This window comes from Primulina eburnea, chromosome 10 (assembly GCF_022965805.1).
Source record: "Primulina eburnea isolate SZY01 chromosome 10, ASM2296580v1, whole genome shotgun sequence".
NCBI classification, from domain to species: domain Eukaryota; kingdom Viridiplantae; phylum Streptophyta; class Magnoliopsida; order Lamiales; family Gesneriaceae; genus Primulina; species Primulina eburnea.
Genome location: NC_133110.1, coordinates 8,730,423 through 8,757,470, shown reverse-complemented (window position 1 = coordinate 8,757,470; position 27,048 = coordinate 8,730,423). Strand labels below are relative to the sequence as shown.

Sequence of the window (27,048 nt, the reverse complement as noted above, 5' to 3'; positions counted from 1 at the left end):
TTAAAATTAAACGAGATTCGATTCATTCAAAGGAAGTTGCAGTCAATCCCTGAGCCTTTTATTTGGAGCTACTGTTCCAAGAAAAAGTCGGATTTGTTCAATTTCATCACTCAAAGGATAATGTTTCACGGTACTGTTTATTACATAAACCACAACGGGGTATACAAAAGAAAACTGGTAACAATAAAATGCAGGCAAACCAATAACTAGTTCTTCAGAAGCTGGGATTTGTAAATGGAAAAACCAGAGGTGGATGCATTTACCGGCGAAAATCTGATGTAGAAAGAGTAATTTGTAGCAGGCACTAGATATTTTTCATGAACACAAGGAGACCAGCTATCATCTCCACCTATACCCATATGCTTGTGGTCGAGATGCACCTTTATTAAGAGATATCACGAAGAAAAATGTCAACTATTTAGATATCCATAGGCGATTACTGATAAATAATAAAAGGGCCAAAAGAATACCTCGATGTTTTCTCCCTTCACTAGCTCCTCATTGTGTGTCGCTCTTTCAAGCTCTGCTGTGCCATAGTAACTTGCAGACATTTGCATGGGTGGAGACCCTCCATAAATGGAAGCATATATGCCGTGGCCATCCTTGTTTTGAAACGTTACCCACCTAATATCAGCCCTACCAGAACATTCAACAGGCGCAATGTATGGCACATGCATGCTACCGACATCTAGTTCGTATGCTCCAACATGTGCAGCAGCCTTACGATCAGGATAACACTCAAAAGGACCCCTCCCATACCATTTGACCAGGTCCATTGATTTGTCCAAGTGAAATTCTACACCGACACGAGGCAAAGGAGGCAAACTAGAACTTGGTTTTACTTCACATTCAAGTATGACATCTCCAGAACCATAAATTGAGTAAACTAAATCAATCTTATAGAGAATATTAGATGCATCGCATTGAGATGACTCTAAACCACTTGGCATGCCAAGATAAACTATTGCTATTTTGACCAGATTATCTGTCATATTTTGAGCAACACAGCTTTTGGTGACGAATACCAAATCATTCATTTTAGCGCATTTCCACTTTGAAAGGTAGCTTTCCGCCTCACCTCCCTTGTCATTATCTATAGGAGCCCTCCAAAAGCACGGCAGTATACCATTGTACATCACAAGTACTCCATCAACCTTTCATTTATTTCCATACATCAAGTAAATCATGCCAAGATTTTTATAAAAACTAAATGAAAATACCTAATCTAAAAAAACTTTTCCATCAAAAATTTAAATCCTGTATTGCTTTCACTATTACGCTATTGTATAAATATAGAGATCCAGGTGACATATATATTTTCTATTCAGTAAATGATGATTGAAATCTTGAAAACCAGATGCTGTAAGCTACCTTCCAGCTCTCGATAGTTCCAGTTGTTTTGTTAAATTTGATCTCCCACAAATTCTGATTCTTAACGTAAATGGTATCATCGAGAATTTCAGTGAAGATAGCTGCATCTTTAACCTTGATGATCTGAAACGGCAACACTTGTTAAATATTTTGTTATACTTAGAGAATAATAATTACAGTATGATCACCTACATGATTAACAATTTCTTGTTTCGCCGGCAAGAGGACTTGCGAAGTTGAAACTACATGACCACTTTCAGCCCAACGAGTCGAGTGTTTAAGCATTACAGTTATAGTCAAAAATATTTCTGCAGCATCTGAAGTAGACCATAAAGCATACCACGGGCCATCGGTCCACTTTATGTCACAACTTTTTTGAGGTTCAACTTTGTGTACGCTTAGAATTCCAGAACCAAGATCGATACCATCACCATGCACCTTCCAGTGAAACTCCAATGCTTCCGTCGTATCAAAGAAGTGCGTGTTTGTAATCTACAGGAGAAATTTCGGTGTCATATCATTAAATTTGAGAACAAAACCAGGAAATTTGCACGTCATTATTTTGATACCACCTTCATCGTTCCTTCCTTGAAAGAGACTTTGATTGGCTGGTATACGAACTTTACCTCTGAGATTATAGAAAAGATTCTTAAAACATTTGTTAATGAGTACTGATACTATGTCATGCCGAAAGATCAAAACACTCAATTTACCATGCAGAGCAGGATGAGGAGTTCGATCTGGCCATGTAATGCCATTGAGACAAAAGTTTAGATCGTTAGGAGTATCTCCAAAATCACCTCCATAAGCCCAATGTTTGCTACCATCCATGCCCTCCTTTAATAATGCCTACATGGAATTAAAATAAAACTATTTATCATCTAATCCAGTTGGAAACTCTTAATGCAGCAGGGATACATGGCATTGACACACCCCTTCAGTTAAGTTAACTCACAGAATACCCCGTAAGATTTGAATAATTTCATCCTTCCATAATGGAAGTAAAACAAATCCATATTTTGATTGAATGTGATACGCATCTTTAGTAGGTGCCATTGTGAATTTTAAAACCTTTCTGTAATCTCACATAGCTCGCCTGTCATATGGCACCCAGATGGTTTTACTAGATTGATACCTAGAAAATGCTATAATAATTGCTTCAATTCTCCCTTGCCTCTTGAAAGATTTCCTGTTTAAATATATAAACACCACTACCCCTATCAAAGGTAAAAATGGAAACTGAAAAAAGAAGAGGCTCTAACATCTGTTAGTAAGGGGTGCATAACTGCAAGATTCGCCAAATATCAGGAGGATAGAGGCATTGCTGAAATTATTTAAAAATCATGGTTGTTTCTGTTATAAAGTCAAATCTAACGAGTTCTTAATGAATCCATTAAAAAATAGGGATTGTCACAGAACTTAAAACTAAAATCATGGCGATATTGTTTTCGCTAATGAATAAATGTACCGATAATATATTTAATTGTTACTTCAGATTTCTTTCTTTCCATACAAACTGCACAAAATTATGCTACTAAAAGTGAGAGAATTCATGAAAAACATTCACCAAAATCGGACCTGATCAACCCAATCCCAGATGAAACCTCCCTGAAGTCCAAATGTGCTATCAATTGCTTCCCAGTACTCATGAATATTTCCGGTGCTATTTCCCATCGAATGAGAATACCTGCAAATGTTTTGAGCAGTTCAATATGCATGAAAAGATTGGACTGAGAGATTTAATATATCTTAAATGATGAGAGTATCAAGAACTAACTAACATACTCGCATAAAATCAGCGGACGTAATTCAGCTGGATCTTCTGCTATTTTAACCATGTCCCACACACGCATGTACATTGGACACACAATATCCGTTGAAGGTGTTCTAGCTCCGCCACCTTCATAATGGATAAACCTTGATGGATCTTTTCCTCTTATCCAACCTGACAAAAAAATTGTGAAAAAAACGAGAATGCATGAGCTGTTTGGCTAAGACAAGTTTTTACTTGTACAACTCTTAATAGTTTTCTATTTGACTAGATTAAATGCTCTCTGATGAAATAACGATAAATGAGTGATCATGACGAGGAAGCTTGAAGTTGCTCTCAAGTATTTTTAGCAAAAAAGTTTAAATGCAATAATGGAAATTCAACACAAGCATATTTGACATGCATCTGCTCCTACTGATGAATCCTTGGAAGTATCGACTTTCTTCGCACTCCGTGTGTGGAGTAATTTCTTATGTCAATATAGAATAATCCATTTTTAATAATTTCGAGCGCCCTAACGCAAGCGTGTTGTACGCTCGTACAATCTTTTTTATGAGAATTTTAAATTTGATTTTGTTCAATTTTTATATCAAAATTGGCACACTATTATAAAATAAATGCTATACGGTAATCATTAAAATTTTCAAATAGTACATTGATTATTTTAAAATTTCTAGGGGTAAAATTCTAGGGGTAAATGTCAATTGTCAAAATATGAATAGGGGTAATATTGGAAAATAATAAAAAGGTCATATCACAAATCACTATCATTCTCGTGCTTAATAATATAGTTATAGATTTGAAGATACGGTTAACTTCGAGAGAACATTATAGTTCATAAAATAATACCAGCAAGAGCAGAGTGATTAGGGCCATAGCTAGCCTCATTTCCCAATGACCATGCTACAATGCACGAGTGATTTTTGTCCCTCTCAACCATTCCAATAACTCGATCCAACATGGAAGATGCCCAACATGGTTCCATTGTTGGATGCCGCACATTTGGCGAAAGATGAAACCCATGTGTTTCAATATTGGCTTCGTCGATCATGTACATGCCAAATAGGTCACATAACTCATACCATCGTTGATGTTGAGGATAATGGCTGTTTCTGACAGCATTAATGTTATTTTGCTTCATCAAGACCAAATCCTACGCAAATATAACAAAACAAACATGCCAAAAGGGTGGACTTGAAAATGTCTGAAAAGTATGGGAAAAAGGAAGTGGATTTGTTACCTGAACCATGCAGGGCTCCAAGTTTGTTTTCCCAAGACGAGGATGGTGTTCGTGTCTGTTCACCCCTCTTATCATCACTGGTTGTCCATTTACAAGAAGTTGTTTAGGAGCTTTTGTTATTTGTCGTATACCGACTTGGCATGATTCACAATCAACTATATGCCCTGATGCATCTTTTAGGGTGATAACAAGAGTATAAAGATTTGGCTGTCAAAACACAAATAAAAGGATAAGAGAAGCATGGAACAAAAAGCAAAAGTTAAATGGATGGGATTCATTTTTATGCAAGATTCAGATCAAATGTCGTGAGTTTAAAAATGAACAACAAAGTATTTGAGTTTAAAAAAGAACAACATAAAGTATTTATCATTAAAAATGACAGTAGATCAGAAGAGAAAATGCGATTAATAGAACATCATTTGATGCTACATCGAAAACAAAACCACTGGAAAATGAGAAAAAGTTTCCAAGATGCATTTTGATACCATAAGTCATAACCATAGTAAATTTGTCGTTCTATGCACTGAAAAATTTAAGTTCTGAGAACTGATAATGCGTCCAGAAAGTCGCATAAATATACAATATGTTGACATTAAAGTTGGTTGCATGATATAGTTTAACATACAAAAAATATGGTTCATAAAGCTCCTACGATTCCATATATGTGTAATAACTAAACTGTTTTATGTCCTGACATTGTGCAAAAATTGAGAGTCCTAAATAGTTGTGTACTTTCCTTCCACAAACAAGGAATCATGCAATTCAAATTATAACTTTGTAGGTCAAAAGCATCTTACATGCTCAGCAGTCCACAGCTTAGGCATCTGCAATTCTCCTTTAAGATGATACCCTACGAACCCAAGAATATAATCAACAGAGTGAAACATTTTTAGATGAGCCACGCTCGTCGCAAGAAGATTGACAGGTCCATTGCTGGTGTACCAACTTCCAGTGTCGAAAATTTCAGCTTCGATTGTGAAGTTCTCAACAAACTTATCTTTAGCTGTTACAGATGAGTCGTCTATATTCACAGTCGAGTTGTCAATTCTGACCTCAACCTGGATGGTGATTTCGAACAAGTACAAAATGATCATCATACATTTGCCACATATGGTCGTCATAATTATAGACATTCTTCACAATCGCAGGGTTTTGGTGCATTAAGAAATCAGCTGCTAATCTAAAGAGCTGGTTTGCGCATGAAAAAATATCTCCCAACTCATAGTATCCCGTTAATTTTTTACGGCCAGTTATAACAATTTATATGCTTGATAGCTTTCACGGAAAAATTCCTGACATTAGGGGGATGATGAAGCTCCTATATTAGCAGCACCTGAACATCATCATTCCCTAAAAATTAAATTTTCAATGTTTTGATGGCTATTCAATTTAAATTTTCAAGCATATTTCAATAAGAGTCACAAAAAAATCAAGTGGCCAGGAAAGGAATGAGCATGTTTCTAAGGACTCAGACTTTGTTATGAATAATAGAATTTACATTTTATTACCTTCGTCTACGTAGCAGAAACAACTGATTAGGATGTGATGGCTTTAAACTTTTCTTTCCTGAATTCAACTTGTTTGTAAACACTAAGGTTGGGGTTGAGATCATGAGAGATTGAGTATTTTGTATACACTTGTAATATTTCTCTATAATAAAAATTTGCAATAACTTCGTGGACGTGACCTATATTGGGGGAACCGCGTAAATTTTTGTATTCTTGTTGACTGTTTTAATTTTGATATTATATTATCATCATTATCACCATCGCTATGATGTAATTACGTAACAATTGGTATCAGAGCCTTGTCATAAAATTGAATTCTGAGTATAATATGTGGTTGCAGCTTTGTCTGTCTTCCACATCAAAATAGATTTTTTGTAAGGCTAGAGAAGCGATGGCTGGAGGTGAGAACATGATTTTTGTTATGTCGGTTACAGATTAGAGATTATTTATATAGCAAGAAGTTGCATCAACCTTTATCCAGAAAGAAGCCGGAAAAGATGGAGGATGATGACCGGGAGCTCCTCGACCAACCGGTGTTGGATGTAATACGATTGAATGTAATACGATTGAACTTAACGAAGAACGAGGCACATAACGTGGTGGAGGCACAAATCACAGAAGATATGATATCCATTTTATCAGACATGTATGAGAATCCATCATCAAACAACAAAGTACATCTAATGAAAAAGTTATTCAATTTGAAAATGGAGAATGTGCTTTGGTGGCTAAACATATCAATGAGTTCAACACGATTGTTTCTTAGCTAACATCAGTTGAAATTAATTTTGATGATGAGATTCGTGCACTTATTCTTTGGCGTCTTTATCAAATGTTTGGGAACCGATGCGGAACGATTAGCAACTCTGTCGGAAAAAGAAAGCGACAATTCAATGATGTCAAATATCAAATTCTTGTTGAAGAAGTTCGAATGATGGATTCAGGTGAAGGGACATCATCAAAATCTGCTCTAAATCTCGAAAATAAAGGAAGAGACTGGAGTGGTGAAAGGAATTCTAACCAATGACGCGGTAGATCCAAGCCAAGAAATGGGAAAAACAAAAACACCTTTGAAAAGAACTATAAATCAACCAAGAATAATGCAAATGCTATTACTGAAGAGGTACATGATGCTCTATTACTATCCATGGAAAGCCCGACTGATTCTTGTGTTATGGACTCATGACCACTGATAATCGTGATGTATTTGATAATTACATCACTGGCGATTCGGAAAAGTTTTCCTGGCTGATGGAAAATCTTTGGAAATATTTGATACGAGTGATGTCCGTATGAAGCTGTCAAATGGATTTGTCAAGAAAATCAACAAAGTTAGACATGTACCAATATTTTCACGCAATTTGATCTCCGTGGGACAACTCGATGACGAAGGCCATAATGTGACCTTTGGTGAAGGTTCCTAGACGGTGAACAAAGGAGCCATGGTTGTTGTTCGATGAAAGAAAACTGGAACACTTTATATGACTTCCAGTTGCAGAGATATATTAGTAGCCGTGGATGCTGGAGCTAATTTAAGTCTATGACATTATAGGCTTGAGCATATAAGCGAGAAATGAATGAAGATGTTTTTATCAAACGGAAAACTACCAGAATTAAAGACCATTGAACACAAGCTCTGTGAAAGCTGTATCTTTGGAAAGCAATAAAATGTCTATTTTTCAAAAGGCGGTAGAGAACTTAAAGTAGCAAAATTGCAGCTTGTTCATACTCAAGATATTACGTCACAATTATGGACGATTCGAGCCAGAAAGTTTGGTTTTTTTCTGAAAAATAAATATGATGTTTATAAGACTTTTAAAAGATGGAAAATCATGGATGAGAATGAAACCAACTTGAAGACGAAGTGCTTACGATCTGATAATGGTGGAAAATACGAAGATGATGAGTTCAAAACATATTGTGCACATAACGTGATCAAGATGGAGAAAACCATTCCTAGTACACCTCAACAGAATGGCGTAGCTGAAATGATGAACATGACCCTGAATGAACGTTCTAAGAGCATGAGATTGCACTCTGGATTACTAAAATCATTTTGGGCAGGTGCTGTTAACACTGCAACATATCTGATCAACAGAGAACCTTCGGTGCCACTTGACTGCAGGATACCCGAAGAGGTATGGAGCGGCAAAGAAATAAACCTTTCTTTCTTGAAAGTGTTTGGAAGTTTATCCTATGTTCATATTGATTCAGCTGGCAGAACAAAGCTTGATCCGAATCAAAGAATTGTTTCTTTATTGGTTATGGTGTTAATGAGATTGGTTATCGCTTTTGGGATGATCAAAATCGGAAGATCATTTGGAACAGAGATGTAATATTTAATGAGCAAGTATTATACAAGGACAAGTCAAGCATTGGAGCTGGAGATGAATGTCTTGAAGTCAATAAGACCGATGAAGTTCCATCGACAGATATTCATGTGAATGAATCGAAAAGCAATAACCAGGAAGATGAAGAAGCAACTGCACGAGATGATAACCGATGAAGCTAAACATGTGAATACTCCTTTGGCTAGTCACTTTAAACTAACCAAACCACAATAACCAACAATGGAGTAGGAGCAGGTTTATATGAATAAGGTTCTTCATGCTTCTGCAGTCGGAAGTCTCATGTATGCAATGGCGTGCAGTAGACCAGACAAATGGATTATGATGTACTTGAAAAGTACTGCTAGTTCATCTTTATGCTTCAGGAGGTCAAATTTTGGCTTACAAGGTTTTGTCGATGCCGACATAGGTAGTGGCCTAGATGGCAGTAAAAGTACCATTGGTGGTACGACAGTAAGTTGGGTATGGAAGTTGCAAACTATAGTTGCGCTTTCGACTACTGAAGCTGAGTACATTGCAGCTACAAAAATTATTTCCGGAGGAACTGGGTCAGAAGCTTGAGGGGAGGACATTATACTGTGACAATCATAGTGTTATTCATTTAGCAAAAAATCCTGTTTATCATGCTAGGACAAAGCATATACAGATTCGATATCATTTCATCAGTTCAGTATTGGAATATGGAGTCTAGATGCTCCAGAAGATTCCTGGAAATAAGAATCGCACCGATATGCTCACAAAGGCTCACGCCGATATGCTCACAAAGGCTGTGATCATTGACAAACTAAGTTTAACTTTAGCTGGGACTCTATACATAATGAGGAGATATGAGTTGATGCATTAATGGTGTGAAGTCGTAATTGGAATCAAGTCTTCCATGGACGTAGCCTATATTAGGTGAACAACGTAAATTTTTTGTGTTCTTGTTGATTGTTTTAATTTTGATATTATATTATCATCATGATCGTCATCACTTCGACGTAATTATCCAACAAGGTCATATATTAACCTGGACTCATTTTGTTGGAAGAAAACTTTCTTGTCTAGAGGTGGTCGTTTGACTTTGCTTTCAACATTATTGAATGTGCTGCCAATGTATTCCATGGCTCTTTTTAGGGTACCCCGAGGTGCAGCGGAAGCCATGGAGAAGATTATGAGAGATTTTTTGTAGGATGGAGCAGATGGGGATCACCACGGTCACTGGGTGGCTTGGGATCAAGTGTGTAGACCAAATGAGCGAGGTGGATTGAGTATTGGTAAGATATGTTTGAGAAATAAGGCTTTGTTAGAGAAATGATGGGTGGAGATTTTCAAATGAAGGTGAGTCGTTATGGAAGAGGATTATGATTAGCAAATATGGAACACAAAATCACTGTTGGGATGCGGGTATTGCAAGAAGTTGTACATTCAGAAGTCATTGGAAATTTATTTCAAGAATCTATCCAGCTTTTCTTCAGTCAGTGAGAGAGGTGGTCAAGGATGGAGAAAATATTAGGTTCTGGAAAGATGGATGGCGAGATAATTCTTCTTTTCGGGATCTTTATCCGTCTTTATTCTAGATTTCATCAATCCATAATCATCTTATTTCTTTCTTTGCACAATTCAATTCTTCATTCAATTATTCTACTCTTTGAATTTTTATTTTCGGCGGGATCTTAAGGAGGATAAAGTAATTGAATTAGGTTATTTAATCGAGTCTTTAGAGAGGGTCATATTGCTTGAGGCTGAAGAAGACTGGAGGAAGTGGTTTGGGATTCTACTGGTCAGTTTTAGTGAAATCTTTCTTTGACTATTTCTTTTCTAATTATCCTATTTTTCTCTTTATCATACAATTTTGAAATTGTCTATCTCATCCAAAGTGCAAGTATTTTCATGGATTGCAGTACTCGGGAAATAATCCTTGTTTGAGATGTTGCAAAAAAGATTCCATTCATGCTCTCTTTGTCCAAATTGGTGTGTTCTATGTTGGTAAGAGGTGGAGACTTATGAGCATTTGATCATACATTGTCCTTTCTCACGCCGTCTTTGGTTTAAAGCTTTGGCGGAGTTCGGCTTGGTTTGAGTATCTCCTAGAACAACTTGGGATTTATCCGAGGAGGATCTTGGACGGGATTTGGGGAAGAGGGGGCTTTTTGTTTTGGAATTTTGTGGTTCACTATTTGAGCTGGTCTGTATGGATGGAAAGGAACATGAAGATTCAATAGAAGAGTTTTGGTACAAGATTAAATTCAGTGTTTCATTATGGAGCTCGAAGATTGTTGAGTTTAAATCATTCTCGGTCTCAGATTTGTTTAGAAATTGGGTCTACTTGTGTGTTAACCTATTTTGAATTGGAATCAGCGCTCTGGTTCATTTTTTGTAACTAATTCTATTAATCAACATAATATCCTTTTTTATCAAAATAATTTTGTTGTGTACATGCATAACTTAATCGCATGTTTTGGGGAATTGCAAATAGTTTTGAGATGTGTTACAAAATCTGAATTTTTTTGATCGAATAAGAAGGCTTATAAGTGGTATTATTGTTGAAGGAAGAAAAGGAAACTGAGAACTTTGAGGAAACATTAATGCCAGGGAGAAAAGGACAACTTTATCAATTCATGTCGGAATTATATTGCCTAAATTGATTTTGATAAAATATTTATACCAAATGTGCACCAGTTTCAACTATCAGAATTCATGTAGGTATAACCTCATAAATCAAGTCTACATTATCAACTGATGCTGTACCCTCTGTGTAATAGTTGATACTGGAATTACATATATGGGTTATTCTTCATCATAATGGGCTGTGTATGCTACATATTTATACATTAAAATTAAAATAGTATTATTTGGTATTGAGAAATATGGCAACGGTCGGGTGAATGTGGTGTTGTTGAGGCCATCCCCTAAAAAGTGGTATTACGCTATGTGCATTTAAACAGAGAATGAGATGCTCCCTAAGGCATCAAGGCATCAGGAAGGGATGTTAGGCTCTTTACTTATGCACATTGGAAATGGGGTGTTAGGCCACAGTAGTTGGATTTCTCGCCAACTGCACTGACATGTAATTGTAGACTATCTAAAATCAATGCTCCACAAGATGAAATAAAGCGAAGGGTATTCTCTTTCCCATTTTACTACGTTATTTAATTTATAGATCACGTCAGTTGTAATATGATGTGGTGCATATGGGGTGCTGTCACCATTTTGATGATTCTTTATGTGTGAAACAAGTGGGATATGAAATCTAGCAATTGAGGAGAAGATAGGAGGGAGAGATGGAAGAGGATAGTGATACTACTGGGTAAATGATAGAAGGGATAGGCATCCAAGTTCTATTGATGATTTTGCTTAAATGTCAGTATATGGACGTGTTTGCATGATGTCTTGTACTTACTATATGATCGTTGCATTAAACCCTAAATTCTCGCTTCTCTTATCAAATGACAAATTTTTGTTTACAAGATGTCCCAACTTTAAGCTAATCGTATTAAAGGTCTATATATTGGCAAACATTCCAAGTCGTGATTAATGGTAAGGAAAAATGTCACAGACTTAGTTGTAAGCTTAATCAATGCTTATTTAATAATACACCAAAGGCAGATTGCACGTAAAGAGGCAGAAAACACAGTTAAACTGCTTACAGTACCTGTATATCAGCACTAGAAAAATCTTGAGTCAAGTTTGATTTGAAGAAATAATCAGCAATAAAGACCTGCAGATAAAAACATGTGATATTCTTAGCTCTTACAAGCCATTAGTAATTAAGTTTATACACAAAAATCATACCTTTTCTGGAAAAACGTAAAATATTACTGATAGCAAATATACTGTTGATACTAAGGCTATAACCCATTTTAACTTTTTCCATCTCTTGTTGACAAGTAGGGATGTAAACGAACCAAACCGTTTGTGTGCTATTCGAAGCTCGATTCGATAAAAGTTCGTTTGAGCTTGTTTAATGAGGCTCATTAAGATAAACAAACCAAACTCAAGCTTTACAGTATTCGGCTCGTTAGCTCGTGAACATGTTCATTAGTAAGTTCATGAGTAATCTTTTAGATGGAAAAATAATAGTTTTGATATTTTTTTTGATAAGAAACTAATATATATTGATAAAATTTAGTTAAATATTACAACATTAAGTGGACAAGCCATCCACAAATCGTGGTAAATGAAAAAGATTACAGCCTCAACTTTCAAGAATCAACAGAGGATAAAACACCAATCCCTAACAAGATCTGATAACATTAAATGGCTAAAAGCCGGAATCGCAACTGTCCATCTTGCCACTCTGATCTTAATTGTTTCCCACAGATTATCTGAAGTCTCTTCTATGTCGCTGAATATCCTGTTGTTTCGTTCGATCCATATCGACCAAAATAAGCAATGAATTATGATCAGCCAGAACTGGTTTAGGCTTTTCCCTTTGAGATAGCAATGATCCATAAGGTACATATCGCCTGATTTGAAGGGAACGGACCATTGATATATTTTTCTTTAAATATATAATTTACTTTTTAATTAATTTAATGAAAATTTAAATGTATAATTCATATTTATTAAGCTTGTTTAGGCTCGATAAAGGCTTGAATAAACTCGTGAGCCATGCATATATTCGTTAAATAAAGCTTGAGCTCGGCTCGATTATAAACGAACCAAACTCAAACATTCAAGAGTTCGGCTCGACTCGACTCGATTACATCCCTATTGACAAGATAGGTATATGACTAAAATAGGGAAACTGGAGAAAGATACTCCGATAATTGATACGCTAATCTATTTTGTAGTTATCAAGGCAGTAATCAGGAGCTTGAGCATCACACAGACACACAACACACACACAGACATAGAATGCGCAGTGGTGGGAGGAAACCATTTCTCATAATGTAAAGACCATACAGTTGAGGCAGCTCAGAGAGATTATGACAGTGCTCAAACAATTTAAGTCAGAAACCCATAGTGGTTCCACTTGCCAAAAGAATATATTAACTCCGCAAAGGTCCATGTCCAGGAGAAATGAAAATAATCAAGAAATTCTAGAGAACTAAATAAGAAGCATACGTGCATGTTACTTTCTAATTTTAGTAATCCCAATTTTCTTTTGCTTTTCAGCCCCTCTTAAATTTGACAGCTGATTACGCTTCCTCAAAATTTTGTCTGTAGTCATCTATATGATTTTTAAGAACATGCTTCACAATCTCCAAAAACACATATCATATTCACTTCTGTTAGTTAATAACACAAGGACCAGTGATGACTCAACTGTAAAAAGGAACGATAGGTGGTAAAGACGTGAATCAGTCATTAAGTTATCATTTATTTAAGTGATGCTCTTTACTAATGAACCCTTCCCCTTTCTGTGAAATCACAACAGATATTTCCGGCATGTCTGAATTCTAAACCATTGGAAAAAGAAGGCTAACAGAAAATATTTCACAGCATTCATGCTGCCAAGCAGATACATCCTCAAATTTATTATTTGATTACAATAAACTGCCAGTCTACAAGCAGTGTCTTTCTTTCAAAAAAGGTAATTGCATACTTCATCCTTACGTTATAATTTAGGAATCACCATAAAATTGCAAACAGTGAAGACTCAGTGCATAGACCACAAACCTTAGGTTTAGAAAGAATAAGGACATCGCGATGGATGCCGGATAACCACCAGTGATCCTGATCTTCAAGATAAGAACCATCACTCCATCGCATGACCTGAACTGCTAAACAATTCCTCTCCTCAGAACCACACGGGTGACAAAAATCTGTGATTTCAAATTCAGCAGGTAATCTGCTATCCTGACTGGCCACACAATAAGAAGTGTCTTAAAGCATGTAGATAATTAATATTAGTAGTTCAAATATATGCATCTATAGGCCAAAGAAGATTACTCGTAATGTAATGCTACTCACTAAGTTCACAACAAGTGTCATCATGCATAACAATCATCTTAAAAGTGATTGTGATGAGCAATTATAAGTTCCAGACTCACAAAACTAACAAAACCACACACAAGATTTTACACTTGTTAACCCAAGTGCAATTTGCAAGTACTCCTAACTATTTACCATGAATTTTCTTCTCACAAATTCAGAACCAACCTAGGTAGAACACATTATCATACCTAGATATGCTTCAACTTTAGCCAAGTTTAACTATAACGGCAAATGAACAGGGGCAGAGACAAATGAAGAGTAGCACGCACTGTTCTCCCACCCTCTAAGCAAAAGAAAAGATGAAAATGTTTGGTGAAAGAACTCTGATTGATCAGTGGGGTTACCTCACCTCCTCCCCAGTACAAACAGCAAACACTTGTTAACCCAAGTGCAATTTGTAAGTACTCCTAACTATTTACCATGAATTTTCTTCTCACAAGTTCACAACCAACCTAGGTAGAAAAGATTGAGATATCTCATATACAGTTTGCGGATGATACACTATTTTTCGCAAAAAATGATGATCACATAACATTCTTGGTAAAAGTGGTGAGTTCTTTTTGTGACATGTCTGGTTTGAAAATTAATTGGGAAAAGAGTGCATTGTTGGGAATCAACCGCGAGAATGAACAAGTAGAGAGGTTAGCAAGTCAAGTGGGATGTGGTAAAGATTCATGGCCTATTACATATTTGGGTGTTCCATTGGGAGGCAATCCTTTGCGAGCATCATTCTGGCAGCCGGTGATCGCAAAAATGTCCAGAAAATTGGCTTCTTGGAAGAAAGCTTTTTTGTCTAAAGGGGGCAGATTGACATTGATACTTTCGGTATTGAATTCCATCTCGATATATTACATGTCATTATTCAAAGTCCCAAAAAGCGTTGAGGAATCAATGGATAAGATATAAAGGAATTTTTTATGGGACGGAGTGGATGGAGGCAGTCACCTTCATTTGGCAGCATGGGATCAGGTTTGTAAACCAAAGGAAAGAGGCGGATTGGGTGTTGCAAAAATCAGATTCAAAAATACAGCATTGCTAGGGAAGTGGTGGTGGAGATTCTTCCAAGAAGATGGGACATTATGGAAAAAAATTATTGTTAGCAAATATGGGTTACAAGAGAATGGGTGGGATGCGGGTTTGGCTAGAAACATATCGTTTAGAAGCCCTTGGAAGTTCATTTCCTGGATAAACCCAACTTTTAAGCATCACACTGTAGTGAAGGTGAGAGGAGGGAATAGAGTAAGATTTTGGGAGGATTCTTGGGTGGGGAATGGCTCTTTCAAACTCTGTTTTCCAGCTTTATTTCAGTTGTCTTCTTTTCACAATCTTCCTATCATGCAACTATTCTTGGGATTTCCATTTCAGAAGAGGGGTGAGAGATGAGGAGTTAGACGAGTTGACGGGGCTATTAGAAGTTTTACAACCAGTGAGTTTAGTGGAGGGGGTGGAAGACTTTATTCAATGGAGTGGGGATTCGTCGGGTATATTTTCAGTGAGATCTTTCTATGAGTGTTTCTTCTCTGACAATCTTTATCCTAAATTCAATCTTTTCGAAGCTATATGGAAAGTCACTGTACCGACCAAGATTCAGCTGTTCTCTTGGACAGCTTCTCTGGGTAAATTACCTACCTCGGAGACGATTCAAAAAAGATGCCTCGGGATGGCTTTGTGTCCAAGTTGGTGCGTTCTATGCAAAAAAAACTTAGAGACTCAAGACCATCTTCTCATCCATTGTTCATTCACGTTGTCACTGTGGATTAAAGCTTTGCAAGAATTAATCAGCATGGATTTGGGACGGACTACGGGTAGAAGAGGTGGAATATTTTGGCAAGTGGTGGTTCAGTGCATATGTTGGACGGTATGGCTAGAAAGAAATCAAAGAATATTTGAAGGAAAAGAGTCAGATATGGACAAATGCTGGGAGAAGATAAGGATTAACGTTGCCGTGTGGATTGGAATTCACAAAGAATTCAAGAACGTTTCAGTTTTTGATTTATTAAGACATTGGGAATATGTGTATCACTAGATTTTCCCCTTTTAAATTGTGCTTGTTCAAGACAGTGAACTCCTAGTCCACTGTTGTAACATTTATTATTATATCATTAATAAAGTCTTGTTTCCTATCAAAAAAAAAAATTATCATACCTAGATATGCTTCAACTTTAGCTAAGTTTAACTATAACGGCAAATGAACAGGGGCAGAGACAAATGAAGAGTAGCACACACTGTTCTCCCACCCTCTAAGCAAAAGAAAAGATGAAAATGTTTGGTGAAAGAACTCTGATTGATCAGTGGGGTTACCTCGCCTCCTCCCCAGTACAAACAGCAAACATGAATCAACCATTTAATTTAAATATTTTTTCATGTATGATGTGCTGATGACCAAATATTATATTCTTCTCTCTAGGATTCTTATATATTGATCCTTGTCCCAGATACCTAATATTATTACCTTATTCTAAACCAAAATAAAATCAGCGTTTTGGAGATTTTATTTCTTTTATTTTGTTACTCCAAATGGCTCTGACAAAAACAACCATATTGGCTTTTCTTGGATAATTTTCAAACCACACCAACATTATCTTCTTTGGGATTTCAATTTGTCCAATATTATGTTATGATGAAATTTCCAAAATCTACATCCTGGCTATTGTGAGAGGATCAAAGATGTTTTTACTTGCAAATCTATCACGAATGCTGGTAGGATCTGAAAAGGTAGAAAAAATACATGGAAAAGATTGTCATCTCCATCTTTTCTTTGTTTCATTCCACTTTCACATCTTGCTTTATGCATCAATTTGACTTAAGTACACTATCTTAACTATGGGATGGAAGCAGGTGTGTAGACCCAAGGACAGGGGTGGACTGGGTTTGAGGAATATTTGTTTAAGGAACACAGCTTTGCTAGGGAAATGGTGGTGGAGAAGTACAAAGGAAGGAGAGCCGATGTGGAAAAAAGTTATATCGAGCATTTATGGCTACCAAGATAATGGGTAGGACTTGGGGTTGGCCAGGCAAGTGACGTTTAGAAGCCCATGGAAATTTATTTCTCGTTCTTACCCAGCATTTCATCTGTTGACTAGGATGGTTTTAAGAAAGGGTAACCTCATTCGGTTTTGGGAGGATGTGTGGGGAGGCGGGGGCCTTTCGCTCAAAGAGAGATTTCCAGATTTGTTTAGGGTTTGCACAGAAACTAATAAGCCGATCCTTAGGTTTATAGAGGTCGTAGATGTAGGAGTGAGCCAGTCTTTTCGATGGGATGTTCGCTTCAGAAGAAATCTGCGTGAGATTGAGTTGGGGGATTTTGCTGATCTAATAGGATTCTTAGACTCGGTCAGATTAGAGTTGTCATCAGAGGATTTCAGGGTTTGGGTGGGTGATCCTTCGGGTTCGTTTTCCATCCGTTCTTTTTACGACTCTTTCTTTCCTATTACATCTTTTCCATTTTCCTCTTTTCACGACCATATTTGGAAAGTACCTGTACCGCAAAAGGTTCAAATTTTCTCGTGGATTATGGCTTTGGGGAAACTGCCTACTTCAGACACAGTGCAAAGAAGATGGCCAAGCTGTGCTTTGTGTCCGCAATGGTGCACTTTATGTCAGAACCATGAAGAAAATCAGGATCACTTATTGCTACATTGCTCATTCACGACAGAGATATGGATAAAGATCATTACAGAGTTGGGTTTACACTGGATTTTTCCAAGAAGTGCACGAAACATGTTCATCATTGAGCCCGGAATCCCCGCAAGGAGAAGCGCTGTCAGTTTCTGGTTTTTGATCATCCATTGCACTTTTTGGTCCATATGGCTCGAGAGACATAACAGAATATTAAAAGACGAGTATGCTTCCGCGGAAGAAGTTTGGGAGTTGATCAAATTCTGGGTCGCGAAGTGGACAACAAAGCTCAAGGATTTTAATCATTTGTCCATTACAGATATTGTTAGGGATTGGAAGTTTGTCCTGTCTTGAGTTTTGTTTTTATCATAGTTTAATGTCGCGGATTACTCATCCGTTGCATATGTAACTCTTTTTATTCAAAGAAATAAAATATTTACGTTTCCTATCAAAAAAAAAAGTACACTATCTTAACAGATTAGCAGGAATGTTAGAATATAACATCTACTGACCATGAAAATGTATAAACTACGATTGTTGGAACCAATGAAACAGAGGACGGAATTCCACGAGCACAAATTTATCACATATCATGCAATCTAACAAAATGTCAGGGCGAACCTATATCCAGTGGGATGTCCATTCACCCATGCAAAGAAGGAAGAATCAACTGCTTCAAGATGTAAGAATATCCTCCGACCTGCAAAGGCATTGCAGGATATGATTAACAGCAAGAAAGATCATCATTTAAATATTGAATGTGATTTAGTAAATATTTAAGCTTCATCAATAAATAAGTTCAGGAGAAAAACAAAAAGAGGATAACCTGGAAAAACTTTTACAAAGATATCCAGCGCAATTCCATGTTAAAAATTTAAGCAACAATACTTGATGCAGAAAAGAAGTGAGAATCATGGGAAAAAATAATCTAATTCGACTGGACTTCAGGAGAATGGAAACATCAATTCTATCATTTGCTCATGGTGCATCTAGTAAGTGGCATAATGCAGAGAGAGCCATTGTAGGGAAGCAATATACAAAGTTAACATTATAATGTATTTTAAGCAAATTGTAAATCAACTATTGCGAATTAAAAAATATATTGAATGGTGCCAAAAAGAATGATTTAACATTTCAACTCAAGTTTCTGAGCTCATCGTAGAAAAAATATTGCAAACGGCGAGAAATATAGTGGCCATTAGAAATGCACAATCATCCCCAAAGCCATACCTTCCCAGTCTGTAGGAAGATGAAAGAAAGTCCGGTAGCAGCCAGTGGGATTAGCCTCAGGTACTTTAGGTGGATTGAGTCGAAATGGATAAACGACATTAGTATAGATCGGTATGTCAAATCCATGCATCTGCCAGTTGGACGGGACTGTTTGAATTGAAGAAAAGAACAATTATGTCACAGCACAGTAGTAATAGGAAACTTAGCTAGTCCACTGATGTAATTGTTCTTATCATATTATTAATAAAATATCGTTTCTTATAAAAAAAAATAGGAAACTTAGCTTCAGTCACTTCATTGTGAAAATAACTTGACCTTTAATCAATGCTCAAAAGAGGAAAGGTTTTCAACAAAAGTATTAGGTAGTTCAAGCCTGGACAACATAAAATTCATTATCTTTTAGGGGTAGGGTTGATGAAAATATTCAGTGCACTATTTATACAAGTATAAGACTTCTATCTCTCAACCTCCCTTCTATTGATACAAGAATAAGACTTCTATTCTCTCAACCTCCAAGGGACTCAAGGAACACAAGACTTCTATTCTCTCTGGTAATTCCTGGTTGATGAGGTATAAAATTTGGTAAATTAAGGTGCACGTGCAGGAAACATGCCAGTTACTATTACAAGATGAGGTCAAACTATTACCTGGTATTGTATCCCACGAAGAATCTTCATACGAACTATCGTAAAATTCCGGAGGAACACTGTTGGGTTTGGAGGCAAGAAAAAATTTCCAATTCCCAGACAAAGATCTGATAAAAGGCAGGTTCTTGACCCAATGTGCAGCACAATCGAGAGCCTTAGCAATCGCACCATCATCCCAAACAGGCTGCTTTTGCCGTCAAGATGTCCACTTTGTTGCGTTCATACCAGTACTTCAGAGATCCTAAGAAGAATCGGCAATAAAAATATTTTACTACTTTGAATTCACTTGGTTAACTGCTGGAGAAAACAGAAACTTAAAAAAAAAACTTGTTATATTCTATCCATTAGTAGATTGAGAATTTATCTCTTCTAGTACCCTCAAGTGCATTGAAACAAGCAGGTTGTACAAAGCAAAAGATTCAGTAATTGAATTGCAAAAGAGTTCAATCTCAGATACATTGAAATAGATAATTAACCCCTCAAAACAAGAAGCTTATATAACCACGTCAACCTTCCTACTACTTGAGAAATGCATTCACTAGAATTCATGCCGGATTTTTTACTTCAATAGCTGCAGAAAGAAATACAAAGAGAAAGAGAGCAGAAAATACCTTCAACAGACTCGTGACAGTGCAATCGAACATGATAATCTCTTTTCCTCCACTTGAAGAAAGACGGATCTTCCCAAGCCTTATTACCATTATTTGAAGGTAAAACAATTTGATTAACCAATGAACCCATCAATACAAATTTGAGCTTATTGCTGCCCACTATGAGATCTGCCATGTAAATTAAAAAAAATATATACATATATACGTTAGGGGAAAAGGAAGCAAAGAAAGTAGATATTAACTCGTCAAAACACATACTGAAAATGAAACCAGAGGCAAATTAAAATTGAGATTAAGAGGAATCATTCAAAAGAGATTGACGATCAGTCATGAAATAATGTCACACAAATATATTTTGCTTGTCACATATATATTGCAATTTAATTTAGAGGTTTAATCTTAGGAGACTTCCTCTATTTTCAAACAGTATCCAAGCAGTTAGCATTATGCTTTTGTATAGCCTCAGTATTTAAGTGTCGTCCTACGCTTAAACTTATGCATTGTGATAGGGTTAATTTGGAAATAGAAAAGATCGTATCAGGTCAAGAAAAGAAGATTGACCAAGAACATATGGCTAACTGACCCATTTGCAAAAAGCAAAAAGCTGATGTTCTTCTCGACTGTCCCCGTAAAGACTTGCCATTTTCAGAAAAGTGCAACTTTTTTTTAGAAAATTTACCCAAAAAAATACAGCCAGTTACTCAAAATCTCCCAAAAAACAACCATCTCAACGCACTCAAACTAATATATAAAGTTATTGACTAATGATGATAAAAACATTCTTGATAAATGAAAGTAAAATCCCAAACCCATGACAGATCCCAAATTTAATCACCTATCTGCAAAAATGGGCACTGGATAAGGAAAAACAAGTGCACAAACTACCTGCATTTAACAGTAGATTGTGAAAAACACGGCCTGAAGAAAGTCTTTTGAAGAACTTTGTAAAAGGACAGCAGTACAAATTTTGGGAGAGCAATGAAATCTGAATTTGATCCTTCTAACTTTTGATTTGATTCCTTATACGGATAAACAGATTGAGGAAGAGATTTTTCATAGAGTCGGCGTCAGTTCAGTCAGTGAAAACGAGATGCTCTTTCCCTTTCTTATCTATTAATCTATTATCATACATCTGCACGTGTTTTTCGTGTGCATTTTTTGGACGGAAACATTAAATATTTAATATTTAGTATGCTTATATTATGTTATTATTCGTTATAGTTTTCATCCTAAAATACTTAGGAGTAAATCTTATGTGAGACTGTCTCACGGATCTTAATCTGTGAGACGGGTCAATCCTATCATATTTACAATAAAAAGTAATACTCTTAGCATAAAAAATAATATTTTTTCATGAATGACCCAAATAAGAGATCCGTCTTACAAATACTATCCGTGAGACCGTCTCACACAAGTTTTTGCCAATACTTAGAAAGATATATTTACACCATTTTTCTTTATTCAAATACCTGTTTTCTAATTGTACGTTTAAGTCTGGAAATATACGATTGGATTATGTTCCAAACTTGAGATATCGATATCAGAGTATTTATAATCACAAGCCATCAACCAATTTCTTTTAGAGTAGGTCTGTTATGAGACGGTATTACGAATCTTTATCTGTGAGACGGGTCAACCGTACCCGTATTCAAAATAAAAAATAATATGCTTAGCATAAAAAGTAATATGTTTTCATGGATGACCCAAATAATATATATGTCTCACAAAATACGACATGTGAGACCGTTTTACACGAGCTTTTGTCTGTATTTTTTTTTTAATTTTGTTGAAAATTGTTGGTCTTGTTTTGCTGATATTTCTGAATTTAGTTACTTCCACCGTTATCAAGAATTTATTTTTCTTGTCTTTATTCTTGTAATGGACATAAATAAATTTGGCTAGAATATTTTGATTATAGGAACAATTATTTTTAGTATAAAATTTTAATCATTCATATGTTTACACCTAACATTTTTATCTTTCCATGTTAAACTTGTATAGAGCATTGTTCTAAAAGCATTTGACCGGATAAAGATGATCATTCGTCGCTTATGCAAATTTTTTAAGTCTATGTCTCTGATATTTTTTTTTTTGTTCATCTCCATATTTTTTTTACATTTCTTATGCATTGGATTATGCTTAGCCCAAATCGTTTGAAGCTTACAATTGTTTAGTCCAAAGCATTTGAAGCTTATTGGCAATGAAATCCCTTAAAATACAAAAAGCCTGATGGACAAGCCAATGAAGGGATCGATTGATGACCACGGTGGGAGGAGTTGATTCACGATCCACGATAAACGATCGTGGAAGATGGCTAAACTGCTATGTGGAATGAAACAAAAGCTGAAAGAAAGAATCAGAAAAGAGACTTGACAAAAATCAACAAAAAATCTACAGCAAAACCTCTTCAAATTCTCTCAGTAATTTGTCTGTGTATTTTCAATTTCGAGCTGTCTAGTTCCTTGAACTCTTTTGACGCTTACAATTGTTTAGCCCAAAGCCTTTGAAGCCCAATAGCAATGGAAGCCCTTAAAATATGAAAAACCTAATGGGCAAGCCCATGAAAGATCAGTTGATGATCATGATGGGAGGAGTTGATTCACGATCGTCGTGAAAAATATCCAAAACTGCTCGGTGGAGTGGAAGAAAAGTTGAAAGGAAGAATCAAAAAAAGGGACTCGACAAAAATCAACAAAAAATCTTCTTCAAATTCTCTCAATAATTTGTCTGTGTATTTTTAATTTCCAGCATTTTAGTTTCTTTAATTTTTGACATATTCCTTCAACTTTCTTATAAAAATGTCGTTTAAGCTCATAACAACATAATTAAATTCGATGTTATTCATGGATTCACTTTATAATTTCATCATATTCCTCAGTTTATATTTTAGATTTGAAGTCATACCGATGGAATTATAACGAACGGTCGAATCGGGACAAACAACGTTTGATAAAAAATTCAGTTCATTTCACATTTGGCACAATCACGTGCATGGCACGCCCGCAAGTTCTTGTGATAAACATATTTAAACTCATTATTAACATTTTTTATGTAATCGATTCAAATTCAAAACTCGTGACATATTCTTTCTCTATTCTTCTTCGTAAATTTCTATTACATCTTCAACATTTGTTTCAACATCTTAATATCCACCATCAATGCTTCATCCTTGTGTCATTATTGATTCACTAGCAAGTGACATATCTTTTCTTTTGTCTTCTTTTTTCTTGTTGATTTGAATTGAACACAGGCGGATTCCGAGCCGCTTAGGCGACAGCCGATTAATGCGACAACTCCAAGAGGCGTCCTTTATGTAAAAATTGGGACGGTATCAATACCTTTTTTTTCATCAACTCTATAACAGACCTACAAAATATTAATATGGCTAAATGTAAATATACAATCCATTTTTCAATCATAAGGAATATGTGGAGCATACCAGTCAGGGATTAAAATGAGGTGTTTAATCTACAGACATGGCTATTACTGGCCATCGATGCTAAAGGACTGTATAAGGTATTCAAGAGGGTGTCAACACTGCCAAAAGCATGGGAATATTCAAAGGATATAAGCTGGTGAAATGCATCCTATCATAAAGCCATGGTCATTTCAGGGGTGGTCTATGGATTTAATATGTAAAATCTATCCTCCTTCATCTAAAGGTCATTCCTTTATAATTGTGGCTACTGATTTTTTCACCAAGTGTGTTGAAGCCGTCATTATGAAAAAGGAGAGTAGAAAGATATTATTTTTTTGAAAGAGTATATTATTCACAGATTCTGAATCCCACAATCGATCACTACCGACGAGGGAACTATGTTTGTAGGTCAGAAATGAAAGATTTTGCTGAAGAATTTGGAATCCAGATTATTAATTCTTCACCACACTATTCACAATCAAATGACCAAGCTGAAGCTTCAAACCAATTGTTGATTAAAATGTTGAAAAATATGGTGGAGGATAACCCCTGAGATTGACATCGACTTCTATCATAAACCTTGTGGACTTATTGAACATCGAAGAGAGGTGGTACTGGTTTAAGTCCTTTTACCTTGACTTACAGACATGATGTAGTATTGCCTATGGAAGTGGTGATTCCTTCTTTGGGAGTAATAAAACAAAATGAGTTGGAGCTAGAGCTTTATACAGTGGCAGTGATCATGCATGCACAACCTGAAGATTTGGATGAGTTAAGAATGAAAACGTGTAATACTTTGATGCTTTAGAAAACCAAGGTGGTCAGAAGTTACAATAAGCGCATAAATAAGAAAAGATTTGAGGAGGGGGTAGTTTGGAAGGTGATTTTGCCCCTCGGGTCCAAAGACATGGAATTCAGTAAATGGTCGCCCAATTGGGAAGGACCATTCAAAGTTCATCGAGTATGAGGTGGAAACATATATTGGTTGGCAAGTCTATATGAAGAGCCAAACAAGAGATGCATTAATGTCATGTACTTGAAACATTATTATCCCAATAGTTGGGTAGAAATGCAGGAGACATGTGGTTCATGAAACTGGTATAGAAGAAAAGCACTATAATAAGTTTTTGTAAATATAGGAGGAATAGGGTTTTAATTCATTCCGTATTGAACTTATTTGTAAATAATGATGGAGCACTAGTGAATAAATAAAAAAAATTGCTCATGAATCCGATGTAGGTGATGTATTTTAAGAGGAATATTTGTTGTGTTGGTTGGTCAAACTGATGACAGAGTGAAGTTTGTTAGTTGCATATCTTGAAACATTGGGGAATATTATTAGAAAATTGTATTTTAACTATTGGTTGGTAACAAGCAAGGTTGACCTCAGCGATCAGTGTCTATTCGACCGTCTAGTGGTAACTCTTTTGTCTTTGAGGCGGCGAGAAACAAGCAAATGCCGCACATTATCTCTTGTCTATGTGCGAGGAAGCTTATTAAACTTGGATGCCAAGCTTTTCTAGCATGTGTCACTACCGCACATGTTCCGATCAGTCAAAAATTGGAAGATGTTGATATTTTTCCTAGTGTCTTTCCCAAAGACGTTTCTGGCATTCCGCCCGATCATGAGGTGGGATTTTCTATTGAGTTAATTCCGGGCACTATTTCTATATCTAAAGCACCTTATCGTTGAGCACCCGCCGAAATAAAATAACTAAAAGATCAAATCCAAGAATTGCTAGACAAGGGTTTTATTCGCCCTAGTTATTCTCCATGGGGAGCACCGGTGTTATTTGTGAAGAAGAAAGATGGTAGTATGCGACTCTGCATTGATTATCGAGAGCTGAATATGGCCACTATCAAGAATAAGTATCCACTGCCAAGAATTGAAGATTTATTTGATCAGTTACAAGGAGTATCGATAATTTCTAAGATTGACCTTCGTTCTGAATACCATCAATTGAAGGTGAAAGAGTCGGATGTTCACAAGAAAGCGTTTCGTACTAGATATGGGCACTACGAGTTTATGGTCATGCCATTTGGGTTGACCAATGCGCCAACAATCTTCATGGATCTCATGAATCGCATATTTCAGCCGTATCTGGATCAGTTATAGTCTTCAATGATGATATATTAATATATTCCAAGAGCAAAGAGGAGCATAGTCGTCATTTGAGGACAGCACTGCAAGTACTGCAAGATAGGAAGTTATATGCAAAGTTCAGCAAGTGTGAGTTTTGGCTTGATAGAGTGGCTTTCTCAAGCCACATTATCTCTAGTGATGGCGTCAAAGTTGATCCAAGTAAAGTTGAGGCAGTGAAAGAGTGGCCAGTACCGAAGAGTGTTACCGAGATTTGTAGTTTCTTGAGACTAGATGGCTTTTATCGCAAGTTTATTCAGGGATTCTCATCTATTGCGGTATCCATGACCGCCTTGACAAAGAAGAATGCAAAGTTTGTATGGGGACCCGAGTGTCAAGACAATTTTTATAAGTTAAAGCAAGCTTTGATTTCAGAATCAGTGTTATCTATGCCATCGGGGCAAGGAGAGTATGTTCTATATACCGACGCTTCTAAACTTGGTTTGGGCGCAGTTCTGATGCAAAATAACCGAGTTATAGCTTATGTGATGTGAACGTGGCCGGGCATGGTGTTCAAATGATTGATAAGCAAGGGAGAAGGGCTCGTGATGCATGGGAGCACGTTGGAAAGCCGAAGGAACATTATTCAAGCATTATTTTGAAGAACCGAGGCTGCACGGACCCAAGCACGGACCCGTACACGGGGTCCGTGTCCATTACACTTGAGGAAGAGAAATCCCGAGCCTACACGGACCCGAGCACGGACCTGTACACGGGGTCCGTGTCTACTACTTTCGAGACATGAAAATTACAGTGCCTACACGGACCCCCTTCCGGACCTCTACACGGGGTCCGTGTCCTTTACGTTTGGACGAGATTTATTTTCCTATTTTAGTGTTTTAATTATTTTAGCAAGTAGATTTGATATCTTTTATATTTAGGGTTTTGTTACCTATATATAGGCTAGAATACCACAAACAATTGATTATTATTCATCTTTTATGATATTGAGAATTCTCTCAACACAAGCTTAAGTTTCGTTATAACTTTTGCGTTGTATCAAATCAAACTTATCAAAAGATTAATCTTTTGTGGCGTTTGTCGATCGATTTTCACGAGGGTTGCCAAGGGCGGGTTCTTTGGAAGTTCTCTTGAAACGCGATTGTTTCTCTCGTGATTATTTGTTGCTAAACTCTTGCTAGTTTAGAGGTGAATATCACACCTATCCATTACTTGTTTCAAAGATCGGGAAAACACACGAGTCTTGTTATCGTAATTGAATAG

The 27,048-nt window shown here is 36.4% G+C and overlaps 1 protein-coding gene across 1 annotated transcript; it reads right to left on the bottom strand.

The window, feature by feature from the left end:
• On the bottom strand, nt 1–21,386 carry LOC140803037 (uncharacterized). The gene is given in 19 exon segments (XM_073158715.1): nt 1–380; nt 471–1,154; nt 1,372–1,494; nt 1,564–1,863; nt 1,944–1,999; nt 2,085–2,220; nt 2,950–3,058; nt 3,157–3,316; nt 3,992–4,295; nt 4,383–4,589; nt 5,180–5,440; nt 11,873–11,938; nt 13,843–14,026; nt 18,400–18,478; nt 19,009–19,155; nt 19,656–19,836; nt 19,838–19,896; nt 20,267–20,434; nt 21,152–21,386. Coding segments are annotated over 18 exon segments (3,360 nt in total). The 5' UTR covers nt 20,397–20,434; nt 21,152–21,386; the 3' UTR covers nt 1–206.
• Nucleotides 21,387–27,048: the final 5,662 nt, after the last annotated feature.